The sequence below is a fragment of the Eucalyptus grandis genome, chromosome 10 (genome assembly GCF_016545825.1).
Source record: "Eucalyptus grandis isolate ANBG69807.140 chromosome 10, ASM1654582v1, whole genome shotgun sequence".
Lineage (NCBI taxonomy): Eukaryota > Viridiplantae > Streptophyta > Magnoliopsida > Myrtales > Myrtaceae > Eucalyptus > Eucalyptus grandis.
In genome coordinates this window covers 4,993,328-5,007,204 of record NC_052621.1, presented here as the reverse complement: position 1 = coordinate 5,007,204, position 13,877 = coordinate 4,993,328, and the positions used below count along the sequence as shown (strand labels likewise).

The 13,877-nt window shown below is 36.2% G+C and overlaps 1 protein-coding gene across 1 annotated transcript; it reads right to left on the bottom strand.

Moving 5' to 3' along the window:
* Positions 1-1,075: 1,075 nt before the first annotated feature.
* On the bottom strand, positions 1,076-2,214 carry LOC104423426 (NAC domain-containing protein 90). The gene is made up of 3 exons (XM_010035918.2): positions 2,058-2,214; positions 1,606-1,904; positions 1,076-1,333 (listed from the first exon to the last, which is right to left on the bottom strand). The coding sequence occupies exons 1-3, from the start codon at positions 2,212-2,214 to the stop codon at positions 1,076-1,078; spliced, it is 714 nt and encodes a 237-aa protein (XP_010034220.2).
* Between the last annotated feature and the right edge of the window lie 11,663 nt (positions 2,215-13,877).

Sequence of the window (13,877 nt, the reverse complement as noted above, 5' to 3'; positions counted from 1 at the left end):
TTTATTCAATAAGCAGCACTTTCATGAAAGAAATATTTAAACAATATCTAATTACACTTACAGACATGATGCACTGTGAGCCATCATAATCTAAGATTTTTGCGGAGAACGTTGCATAAAGATACAGGGTACCGTATAACATATTTTCAAAAAGACGTGCATGTGTTAATAAATATAAGAAACTCATAATTCATTAATAATTTTGATAAGAAAACAACATGTAAAGCTATATTATGAGATGGAAAGAATATCTTTTGCACTTAAGTTGTGCAATGTAGTTTGGTTAATTACTCTTTATGAATGTTGATATAAACACACGTCCTTCTAATAAAATATCATTTATCTTTTAAGTTAAATCAGTTAGTGTTTGACGCCAATACAATGAGTTTTAATCGATAATTTTTTTAAAGAGATGTAGTACATTGTACAAATACAACGGAATTATATATCGTATAATTGAAGATATCTCAGTTTTCTTTGTTATTTTACAATATACTCCAACATTTTACTAGCCCTAATTTGCTAGATGTTGATTGACTGTAACAATTTTGATCAAATGATTCCCTTATAAACCATGAATCACAAGTTCTTGGACACATCAGCCATCAAATTTAAAACGATTGATACATGGAGAAGCTTACTAATGGATATCTTTTTTTTGCTAATTAGGTATCGAGGATTGCTGTACTTGCCCGAAAAGGCATATTAGTTTCCTTCTTGAACCTAGTCTATTGAGTTTGACCTCGTAGGCCTGGTCAATATTATTTGAAAAAATTATAGATGCTTAGGATTCATTTCCAACATTTAGTCTGGGTATCATGTTCGGCCTACCTATTGATTAGGTATCAAGCACAATCCGATCCAGTATCTCCCAATCCCAAATTGGTTCTTCCAAACTCGCCGCCTCCCATTTCCAACATAGATGCTTAGGATTCATTCCCAACATTTAGGCTGAATATCATGTTCGGCCTACCTATTGATCAGGTATCAAGCATAATGTCTTCATACTGATAGATATACTTATGATTGCATCGACTACCAGAAAACTACAACATCAGAGTACCTCTACATGAAATTAGAGCCAATTAAGTTGCTCCCAGTCCCAAATTGGTTCTTCCAAACTTGCCGTCTCCCATGGATGGGAACTTCTTGCATTGGCTACTACTTGTCCCAATGATGATGCATCTCCGCATTTAGCACCTCCACTGCTAGCAGCATCGTCGCCACCTTGGATTGTTGTCTCTCCAGCCATTGCGTCTGGTGGCCGGTGATCAAATGCTTGAGAGCACCCGGATACCACATACACTCGGCACAACGAGAATTCACGGCTTAGCTGAAAGTGCATTATTTCCAGAAAATTAACACACAAAAAAATGTTTGTTGCATTTTTCTATAAAAGCCCAAGTAGGAACTAAACTAGAGACGAAAATTCAATAGTCTCCAACAGCACAACACCAATAAATACTCAGTAGAAATCCAATACAGAACAATTATTCAAAGTGAAGATTGGACAACCTAGGTGTCATGCACGCGAAGTTATTTTATCCTTTCTATCTCTAGAAAGTTGAAATAAAGGTCCGAATTTCTTGATAGCAGCACGTTCACCTTAGGAGTGGAACTGCTTGTGGAATTGAGGGTAGGCGGGAGTTCAATGGCCCTATACGTGTTCAATTTCCATTGGGTTTTTCTTCCTGTGGGAGGTTTTCCCAAGTAGAAAACCATTGAATTTTTCACGCCGATCACCTTGTTGTCAGACGAGTAGACGTAGCCAGAAGGCCCGGTGGCCTTCCAGTAGCCGGTGGCCATGCTCCGGCTGGGCCGCCCTCCTCTGGCCTCCCTCTCCTGCATGGGCGCAAAGAAGAACCACTGCTCTCTGTCTTCTCTGCACAGCTCTCCCGCATGCTCTACAGAACAAGTTCACCTAATAAAAAATGGGGAAAAGAAAGTTTACCGGTATGCGCTACAACTTTGAAATTTTCAAGAACCCTGTTTAGGGCACAATTCAATTAACGAAGGGGATGTGAAAGGATTGCATCAAGCAGCGGATCGTGTTTTACGTGGGAGATTCCATGGCTCAGTGTCGAAAATATCAAGGACGGGGATGACGCGGTGAATCTTGTCCTGCTTAAGGCCGTGAAGCTGGTTGTGCAAATAAAAAGAAATCAGTTCTTCTTCCGTCGGATAGAACCTGAAACCTGTGGGATGCTCCTCCATATCTGGCTGTTTGTGTCCTAAGGATTCGAATTGGATCAGTGGTGAAAGATTTTATGTTGTTGAAAACAGTGAAGAGGATAAAGATTTAGTAGGGTGTGGTGAGACGTTTGATTTAGCAAGTAAATCATGGATATATGGGGATCCACGCAGGAGGAGAGCGTGTTGAGATGATCTAGGGTTTCTGGAGGAGAGACGGCAGGAGAGAGGAGACCAAGACGAGTGAAGTGATAACGTGTCAACGCGCTAATGTCAAGAACGACACTGTACAATATTTATATGCTAAGTAATTTCGTCACGAGATAATGGTCCTATAAATAATTACGTCATATTACCACTCAATTAATAAAAGTACATCGCATTGTCACGGCATCAACTTTATAAGTGTCTTGTGAGAAGTACTCCCAATATACTTGTTCAGTATATTTTCAAAACATTAATTGTACGTAACACTAGAAAAGCATTATATTAAATACTATAAATTTTTATTATTAATTTGGGTTTTTTTTTTTGAGCAAATTATTAATTTGGGTTTTACTTTCATAAAAATTATCTCAATGGTCATTTTTAGAGAAAGGAATTAAAGAAATAGAAATGGAAGCCAGCAAGAATTCTACTTGATGTTCTCTACCAATGCAATTATTACATGACACTGAAAGATGCTTCTTTATAGTTGTTTATATTTTTATAAATGCTCTTTAATTGAAAAATTAGATTGATTTGATAGCCAATGCGATTTGACAAAAGTGACACGTGCTTTGATTTACTGTGTCAAAAGTTGGGTTTAATACTAAAATTTGCTTGTTCTACTAACATTGTATTGAGAATAATCTTCCCAATTGTGGACAAGGTAGTTATATCTTTTGGGAATGGCGACCCGCATAAGGGGCGATCATGAAAGGAAGCCTAGTTCATTTAAAATCCCAAATATTGAGCATCAATTGGGAGAAATTGTCCAAAATTTTTATTCTAAACGTTTTAATTTTGCTAATTGAATTCATCTTGTCATATTTTGTTAGAAATTGCTAACGTAAATATTGGCTATCTTGCATGGTACAGCAAGCATTAATGTTGACAATTTTTTAATAATAATCTAATATATGTTGAATTTTTTTTTTTAAATTTTTATTTTTATTTTGTTGGCAAGAGTCATTGGCGACCCTCATCGATTGCAAAGTCCTTGGGTGAGGCCATAAGTGGCCACTAGCAAGAGCCTTCATGGCCTTGCCAACCATGGGTTTAGTGGCCTTCACCTAGATTTGGCAAGGGCCTTCATATCCTCGTCAATTGCGGGTGAGGGTGTGAAGGCCCTCGCCAGATTTGGGCAAAAGTTGCTTTATTTGTGACCGACGGGGTTGTGAAGTCTCTCATCCACGGCCAGCAAGGCTATGATGGCCTCGCCTAGGGCATCCGTGGCCCCGTTGGTTGAGGGTGAGGCAATCCTTGTTGGCACAAAAAAAGAAAAAAAGAAAAAATGAGAAAAATGGAAAAAGTATTGAAAAAATATTAATATATTTTTAAAAATTGTTTACATTAACATTAACCATGCCAAAATTGGTCTAACAAAGTTAATTGACAAAGTGTGAAAATGTTTATGACTTAATTGGTAAAAATAAAATGTTTAAGATTATTTTGTGTCCTGGGAATTCGAGTTGGATCAATACTGAAAAATTCTATGTCGTTGAACACGGTGAAGAAGATAAAGTTTTAGTAGGGTGCGGTGAGATATTTGATTTAGCAAGTAAATCAAGTATATATAGGGATCGAGGGCAGGAGGAGAGTGTTGAGATGATCTGGGGTTTCTGAAGGAGAGAGAGCAGGAGAGAGGAGACCAAGACGAGTGAACTGATGGCTGTCTTTTTCAAACCCTTGCACCCGATGGCGAAATCTACGCGGTTTTGTCGACGACGATACACCAAGTGATACGAGAAACGAGCAATGGCCATACGTTTCACAGCCGCAGTTTCATCGCGACCCTCACTCAGCATCAAAGTCCTGTGAGCTCAAAACATGTAAACGCTCCAGGTACAAGACTTCACAGCAGAAGTATATATAGCGCGATAGATAGAACAATGATGCGACCACGGCTCGACTAGGACTCTAAGGATTTGATGTACAAAATTGATGTGCTGAGTGATTTTGTCATAGGTGGTCCTAAAAATAAATGTGTCACATTCACCACTTAATTAATAAAAGTACATCTTCCGGCCAAAAAACCTAAAATATAAAAGTATATCACATTATCAGGACATCCATTTTATTGCAATGAGTACTCCCAATATACTTGTTCATTATATTTTCAAAATATTGATTGTACATGACACAAGAAAAAGCAATATATTAAAAACTACAAATTTTTATTATTTCATAAAATTTATCTCATTAATCATTCTTAGAATTCCTTGTTTAATTAGAGAGAGAAATTATTAGAAATGGAAACACAAGCCAGCAAGAATTCTAATTTGTGTTCTCTACCGATGCAATTATTACATGCTTCTTAAGACGCTCCTTCTTAGATGTTTATAATTTTATAAATGCTCTTTAATTGAAAAATTAGATTGATTTCATAGCTACTGCGATGAGACAAAGCTGTCATATGTTTTGATTTACTTTGTCCAAAGTTGGGTTTGATACTAAAATTTGCTTGTTCTATTAACATTGTATTGAGAATCATCTTCTCAATTATGGACAAGATAATCACTTCTTTAGGGAATTGCAATCGCATAGGGGAAGATCATGAAAGGAAGCCCAGTTCATTTAAAATTCCAAGTATTGAGCATCACCAAACACTAAGAGAAAATTTCCTATAAAATCCGAAACTTAATTGCACTTTTACCAATTTAATTCTAAACCTTTCATTTTGCCAATTGAGTGCCAAAACTTCTCACACTTTGTCAATTGAGTCAATCTAGTCAATTTTTTGTCAGAAATTGCTGACGTAGATATAAGCCATCCTATGTGATATGACTAGTGCTAACATTGATATTTTTAATAATATTTTAATATATTTTCGAATTATCATTTTTCTATTTTAAAATTTTTAATTTCCTTTTTTTTTGGTTATTTTTGTGCTTGAAGGTCACCGGCAACCCTTGCCGGCCGTATGGGGAGGGCACCGTGGCCATTGTCAAGGGCCTTCTTGGCCTTGCAAGCCATGGTTACAATGGCCCTCACCAGATCGTAGCCTCGCTAGCTGCAGGAGAGGGCCTTTGTAGCTCCGCTGATCGCAATTGAGGGTGTGAAGGCCCTTGCCATATTTGGATAAGGATAGCCTCGCCCATGGCCAATGTGGCTATGAAGACCCTCGTCCATGGCTGGCAAGGCCACTATGGCCTCGCCTAGGGAATTTGCAGCCTCATCGGCCAAGGGCGAGGTAGTCCTTACCAACACAAAAAAAGAATATTAAAAAAAAGCAAAGAAAAAATGAAAAATAAAATAAAAATAAAAATAAAAATAAAAATATATTAAAATATTATTAAAAATTATCTATGTCAGCGTCAACTGTGTCGCATAAGATGGTTGACGTTCATGTCAATAATTTATAGTCAAAATTAGTCAAATGGACTCAATTGATAAAGTGTGAAAATGTTTGTTGGTAAAGTTGAAAGGTTTAAGATTGATTTGGCAAAAGTGTAATGAGTTTATGACTTTTTGGACAATTTTTCTTTTTAAAAAAAAGATGCATTGTTAAACTCAGTTCTATGAAAAACTTATATCTAGGAACTACGAAATCATTAAGTTCATTGGCTATGCTTTGCAACCATGAATAACCATGCAATATGGGATTGACTATCCTTTTGTGGGTTTAACCCCAAGAAAAAAAAAAAATCCTATTATGTACCACACATTTTCTCTAAAAGTCTAACGGATGAAATTTTGCAAGGGTAAATATCGCTTTATAAATTAAAAGTATTGTTTTCACAACTTATCGAACTTGGTCAAGCCAATGACATTAAAAAGTATTAGATTCCAATTTGTTTTGGTTCCACAAAAGAAGGATACCTTCCTTAGTGTGTATGACGTTATGATGATTCTAACAATCACATCGTCCACAAATAAGTCTACAAAATCTTTTCTTAAATCGAAGAGGAACATGATCTCAAGTGGACATTCTACTTGAAAATTAAGTTGCTCAAAAGGCCTAGAAACGTCTTCATTTTTCTGATCAATTGATCGATTTCTCCCTATGTATATAGGATTCTCGACCAATGTACATTGCAGCTCCTTCTGTTTCTTTGATTCATGAACCCAATTTTGGGCTGAGTGGGCAGGTCGGTTACGGCACAAAAGAAGGAAATCGGTTTCGGCCAGATGTCCCCGATTTGTGTTCAAGAATAATGGTTGTGGACGGACCAAAGGAGTCAGGAGACGTACTACCAATCCTACTCTTTCACATGGAGTTTTGCTTAAACACCTCTAGGGTTTTTCTTTAATTGTGACAATACCACATCGAATCATACAAAATTCTAGTACCATTTAAGCGAGCGTGAACCATCGCTGTCATGCTAGCCGGACCAAGTTCAATTCCATGCAATTTCAGTATGTTAAATGAGGAATAGTTCCTGAAATGTTTCAACCTTCTGCCGCATTTTCCAGTCATCTTTAATCACACGGTATAGCTGACTCGTGGAGGATTAATTATTGTTGGCACAAAATTTTGATTCAGTTGAGGCATCGATGCTGGTTCTAGTTTGCCCTGGATCAGTAAGTTACGTATAATTTGGTTAAGAATAACATGTATTTCAGTCAATTTTCCAAAAGACTACATCTAAACTGTTATTAGTTCTTCCCACCAAAGCCATTTCGTTTACTTTACTTCCATTGAAATTATGATGACTGGCAAACATTTGAAATATATCTTGGAAAAATGACACAAATAGTGCCTGAATTTTGGTCAATGTGCATTGTTATCCCCGAACTTTTAATTTGTACAATGCTTTCTCTAAATTATTCATAAATATTCAGTATAGTCCATAAACTATATGAAAATGTTCAACGCCATCCTCTCTTAATTCCAGTTAATGGAATTTGTTGATATAGCTTTCAATTCCTTAAGTTTGAATGACGGATGAGGGTTATCCAAGTAAGATATTCATACCAAATCAGGATATAATAATTTTCGTTATCAAATAATGATGGATGTGTTAATGTCATATATATATTTTTTTTCCTTTTCAAAAGTAGGTGGATAAAAAGATAGACATGTTGACTCGTCATTTTTAAAAATCCAACTTAGAATGTAATAATTTATGTCATCAAATGACTTCAGATTTGTCGTTTGAGCAAACAAAAAGATTACATTGTACATTTGCCAATTATTTAGGAATCACATTGAGACAAATTAAAAGTTTAGGAATGACATTGCATATAGGGGTCAAAGTTTAAGCACCATTTGTATGATTTTCTTATATATCATTTCCTACTTCTTAAGAAATCAACTGCGCACTCAACTTAAGAACTTCCTCACTTCTTACTTTGTCTTTCATTTCTTTTGATCAATCAATAATATATAGCAACTGGTGCCTCAACCATCTCCGAAGCCAAGAAATTAGTTGTAGATATCGTTTTCTAGACACAGCCAGTAGGTTTGAAAAAACCGAGAAAAAGGCAAAATAAAGAGAAATGAGGAACAAAGACATACTTACATTTTCCTTTTGGATCCACCTAATTTTCTCACCAAGCAGCAAGCAAGACTGTGGAACCTTGAAGTTCTGTTCATCATTATTATCCATTACAAATCATTCCATAAATCCTATGATTCCTTTCTTTTTTCCTGTCCTTTTTTTTCCAGTACAAGATAGTCAAATTTCCACTTTCGGTGAATGTCTTCATCAAAAGATGTAGTTGGGTTATAATATATTGTCCTCATTAGGCCTGATTTGTGACGCTTCAACCGGGTTTACGTCAACCCCAGACAGTGCTCATTGCCTCGTACAAATTCTCCACTTTTATATAATTTTTGTGGCCTTACCTGTTTTGGTTTCGATAATTAATATTCGATAATAATAGTGAAAAGCAGTATACACATTAAAAATAACGACTTAGAAATTAAGACATTCATCGCCATGAAATACACTTATGTTTTCTTTTTTATTGTACAAACATTTGATGGTTGTTTTGCTATCATGATTAAAGTATTGCCATCGCTTGTTTACGAATTTATATATCTGTGATTACTCTTGAAAAGGAAAGAAAAAACACTACGAAAAGACTGGAAGGAAGATATGTCTGAAAACTAACGTAAATCATTTCGCTTTTTCTTGAAATTCAGAGAAAAAGAAATCATTCTCTTAAATTGCTCTTTTGATGGCCCTTTTTATGGTCAAGAGCATGTCACGGCACAATTCTAACAACAAATATTTTTATCTTAGTTAAGTAGTGTCGTAATAAATAATTACTTAAAAAATTAGGTTAAAATTTATATTTTCTTTTTGGGGATATTATAGCTACCGATTTCTGAGAAACCCTTCATAAAAAAAAAATGTATAATTACCGATCTCTAACAACCACATCTTGAAGTGTATAGTTAGTTTTTGGCTGACGTCAAGCTCATGTAATTCCAATGAGTATCTAAACTTTTCTTAGGAATTCAAATTGGCTACATGTAAGTCCATTGTTCTTGAAAATTTTTAAAAATATTTCTCTTTTTTAATCACATTGACTAAATGTAAGTGGTATATCATGCTTGACACTAGAAAAAAGAGTTCACTCTCCAATAAAGAACGGAAAAACCAAATGCCTTTGGATGGGAAGTGTACGTAGAATTGTTGTGAAATTTTGAGGCTTGTTTGACATTATTTTGGATAAATCTGGTTTTATCTCAAATATAGGACAAAGACATCAAAATGAATGTATCAATTGACACCTCGTTATTTTTTGTTTTTCTCATGGTGAATGAGTAACTTAAGGGACAAACATCGTACTACCCTCATGTATGCAAGATTGAATTCCAGATAATCTAGTAAGATTCTCATTCTTCGCCAGATAATCTAGTAAGATTCTCATTCTTCGACTAATTTAAATTCGCAGTGAATCAAATGAGAACTGAAAGTAGGAGAGAAAATTAGGAGAAGTCGAAGTCGTGAACCTGAGTTTGTACGAGGAACCAGGTGAATTCTCAAAAGTGGACTTTTGCCAATGTGAAAAATGCTCTTTATTGGGCCCACTTGAATAGTATGCTCAAATCGAGTGTGTTGAAAAAACATACACGTACGAACCATCATTTATGGAGAACCCCGACCTGGTTTAGTGGGCGGCGCCGCCCCCCGCCCACAGGGTTCTTTATGAAATCCAAACCAACCCGCACAAAGCTTTTGAGATTAATGTTTCTTTCGGATGTATTTGCCACCTGTGATTGGAGTTGAATCTTGGCTAATTGACTTTCTAGATTTGGTTCGGAGAAAAATGCGAGGAAAATCCTTATTTGACACGTCTTTGCATTCTTTTTTGGGAAATTGCATGTGTACATACTTTGGGAAATACAATTGTTAACTTGTTGGCGTACTGCTGACATTACCGTACGGGGAGATTAAATCTTATTACGGATCTAATAACTTATACATCCATTCAAGACCGTGCAGGTCAAATATGTCGGCAGGGCTCTTTCAGGCGTGGCGTGGATGTCACGAACTGTTGAAATCTGAATGGAATCCCCAGACAGCTTTTAAGAACGATGTCTTCTCGTCTCTTTAGATGTGTTGGCCAGTTGTGGTTGGATATGAATCTTGACTAATTGACTAACTTTAGATTTGATTTCGCGGAAGAAAAGGGAATGCCCCCCTCTCAGACGTCATTGCATTCGCTTGGGAAATGTGCATATTTATATACTTTGGTGGGAGGTATGGGTTACTTATTATCCATTCCTTTTGTCACATCTATTGATATTCTTATATGTTAGCTTATTCCTCAACCTAAGAAATATCCACATTTTGATTTCCCTTCAATTTTATCCTTTTCACTGACCCAAAAGTAAGCTAAAAATAGTTCTTAACTAGTTGGCATGTTGCTAACGTTGCCTCCATTGGGAGATTAGACCTCATCACCAGCCTAGCAAATTATGCATCGACTTAAGACCACTAGCATCAAATAGGTCAAAATAACTATTTTGGGCAAACCTAATCAAGATTAATCACTTGTAAAGCTGGACATACATGACTTGGTAGAGCCTGAGTTGACTCGACTTGACTCCGGTACCCTCAATGATCATCTCCATGGGAGAAGTTTATGGGAGAAGTTTATTATTTTGATATGGCTGGACTGTATTATGAGACAAGGAAAAATAAAAAATTTCAATAAAAGCGCTATGGTATGTTAAAAGCTATAAATAAAAAATTCATTACAAAAGTATCGAAGAAGGAAACCCGAGGAAGGTAAGCACCTCTCCTTACTCTCTCAATTTGTGTATCCTATCCTTTTGTTATCAACCATCAATTAATTTGTCCCATTGTTGACTCTACATTACTCCTGTGCCGGGAGTACGGAGTTAGCCTGCGGTTGAGTATACTGCCGTAAGGCATAGAGGCTTCTCATCCACCCTCACTCACTCCAGGCGTGGGAGGCTACTATACCTGCCTACTCGGCAGTAGTTGAGACTTTCATCTCGACGTGGTGTCTACCTTCACCACTGTAAGGTCCCCTAATCCCTTGTCTATCTTTGTCTTTTCAATAGAGAGGGAATATGGGAGTGACATTGCGAGGTCTTCTACCTTAGGGTAGATCTCCCGCCTGTTTTTTCCCCTTGAGCCTTTTTAGTGTTAGAAAAATCCCTTATGATATTTTGAAGATGACAAATAAATCAAAGGCTACTAACATGTTTAATGGTTAAATAATAGACCATGCATATGATAAAACATGTAAAGGATATTATCAAAGTCTATACTTGGAAGAACCAGAAGACTGAATGAAACACATGTCCAAAGTATATTTTGAAGATTTCCAAACTTCCATGTCAAAGTCTGAAGACTGCCAGACGTTAGTATCAAAGTTTGTTCTACATTAGAAGTCTGTCAACTTTGACAATTTTCAGACTGAACGTGAATGAAGAACTAGAAGACAGATTCTATACTGAAGCTGAACTTATTCAGACGGTGTTTAGACTTAAAGCTAAATCTGTTTAGAATATGTTCAGACTCAGATTGTAAAGTCTATTGCACTGAGACTCAGATTGTAAAGTCTATGGCTCTCAGACTTTATATCCAGATTCGACAAAACGTAACTCAAGCCCAATCATATAACGGCTAGTGATCTGGTTTGGATTCCACATCAAGATTGATTTAATTGACTCAATCTATTTGATTGACAATTGGATCTTGAAGACAAGAACTTTTTATACGAAGGAGTTTTACTTATGAAAATCAAGATTCTATTTGTATGGGCGATTGGAATCAATTTGGGATTCTACTTTTGTCACTCAACGGCTACCAAATCTTCTAGATACAAAGCTGTCCAATGGGTAGATTGGAAGACGATCCTCAAGATACTATCCAACGGTTAGTTTGGAAGTGGATGAGTATTTAAAGAGATGAAGGACCGATGAGCAAGTAAGAGACGGAGCGTAGAATTTATAATTCCAAAGTCTGAGCGACCTTCGATCATACACTTGTCTTTGGAGAGCTTAAACATTTGTGATGGTGAGAGAAATACCAAAAGAGTGACTTAGTGAGATAGGGTGATCTACTACTAAGTGTTTGCACTCAAAGTTATAATCTCTTGTTGATTGCATAGTGGAATCCAGCCAAGAAGGATGTTAGCGTGGGAGAGTGGACGTAGGCTTGGATTAAGCCGAACCACTATAAACCTTGTGTTCTTATTCTCTTCCCTAACTCCTTTGTTTTGTTTGAAGTTTATTTTATTCCGCATATATTTGCCGAGATTTATTTTAAATACCTATTCACCCCCCTCTAGGTGTTCATACTAGCACTTTCATTTAGGACCTGCTCAGATCCAATATTCTTTTGTTATCAACCATCAATTAATTTGCCCCATTGTTGACTTTGCATTACTCTACTTACGTGAGAAGAGTTTGAATAATGAGACAATATTTTATCCAAAAAAAAAAAAATCACATTTGAAATTAATAGCGAACAAAGTAAGATGAGTAAAATTATTATAAAATGATGCCAACTGTCATCAATAAAAGTACATGATAAGTAAATTGTAATTCTCTCAAAAAAATGAAAGAGAATTCAAAAAGAAATGTATTAAACTGATGGCTTACCTGGTTGTGATGACCCTAGCTCAACAGTTAGGAGGGGCCATAACCGATCAATTTCATTGTCCATTCAATATGCATTCCAATTAAGTTTAAATTTGAAACTCTACTCTCTTATGTGTAGATTTCTCCAAGTTCCATTGTCATTTGAAGTAGCCATCTTGTAAGATACTCACTCATGACGACCACAATTGAGATGGATATATGAAACAAACCAGAGAGTACTAAAGTTACAAGCCAATGCACAAAATACATCTGGTGAAGTCGCTCGCTTTACATTGGGTAGATATGGCAGAGTTGTTGAATAAGGACAGTTTCAATGCGTCGATATCAACCAATCAATCGTCCAATCTACAGAAAAAAAAAACATGGTAATGTGTTGGAAGAAAAAGCTTAGATTTATACGGCTAGCAACATTACTACTAATCCAATTCAAAGGTGCAGTTTTGAATTCTCCATGCACAAAGTGAACACTTTCCAAGGGAAACGACCCACTTTCTTAGAATAGACCAAAAGAGTTCGACTGCAACCATGAATGGGCAATCAATGTGTATGCGACAGATAAATGGAATATCATGCCTTGCCCTCTTGCACTCTACTGCCCATCCAACCCGTTTTAGCTAGTCACTTTCGATTTCATTTTGAATGGGTTAGTAATAACACTTAGAGGGGGGTGAATAAGTATTAACAAAATTTTTTGCAAAGTTTAGTAGAAGTAATTTGCTTATAGAAAATCGCAGACGAATTTAGACTTTAGCGATTAGATAAACTTTAAACAAAATAAAGAAGTTTAAACTTAAATAGTTAATCAAAGCTACAAGTCAAAAAAAGGAGTTGAGGGAAGAGAATAAGAACACAAGGTTTATAGTGATTCGGCTTAGATCAACCTTCCACTCTCCCACGCTGATAGCATACTGGCTGGATTTCACTAAGAAACAAAAGAGATTTTATAGTTTTGCGATCTCGACTTCTCAGTGAAGAGTCTCTATTGATTTCTCACAAAGTCTCATTATGAGTTTCTTTCTTTTGTATACAATTTTGAGCTCAATGAATGAAATAACAAGGAACTAGGAAGTTTCAGGTTTTGAAAATTTTCTTTCACACGCTCTTTTTGAACAATTGGAGAGTTCACCTTGTATACTCATTCATGCCTTCACGACCGTTGACACTTTCCAAAGGAATTTTTCCAATCTACCCGTTGGACAGAATCAATCAAGGAGATCTCTAGTTGTTTGAAGATTTGTGATGAAAGCCCGTCAATCTTGTTCGTCCATACAATCAGAATCTTAGTTTCTAAAAGTAGAACTTTCTAAGTTTACTTGCCTTCCAAAAGATTTGAATATCGGAATTGATTCCAATAAGGATAATCAATCATGTAGGTGCTAAATCCAGCCATAAGGTCATCCATAAATCATATGAATCGAATCATTGAAGAAATAAAGATAATCTTGCATCT

What these genes read in the sequence shown, in the direction of transcription:
- LOC104423426 (XM_010035918.2), bottom strand. Translation starts at nt 2,214, where the DNA reads ATGGAGGAGCATCCCACAGGTTTCAGGTTCTATCCGACGGAAGAAGAA. An exon ending in TGAGCCATGGAATCTCCCAC is followed by an intron (nt 1,905 to 2,057) that starts GTAAAACACGAT and finishes CTTGTTCTGTAG; the next exon opens with AGCATGCGGGAGAGCTGTGC. An exon ending in CAAGCAGTTCCACTCCTAAG is followed by an intron (nt 1,334 to 1,605) that starts GTGAACGTGCTG and finishes ATGCACTTTCAG; the next exon opens with CTAAGCCGTGAATTCTCGTT.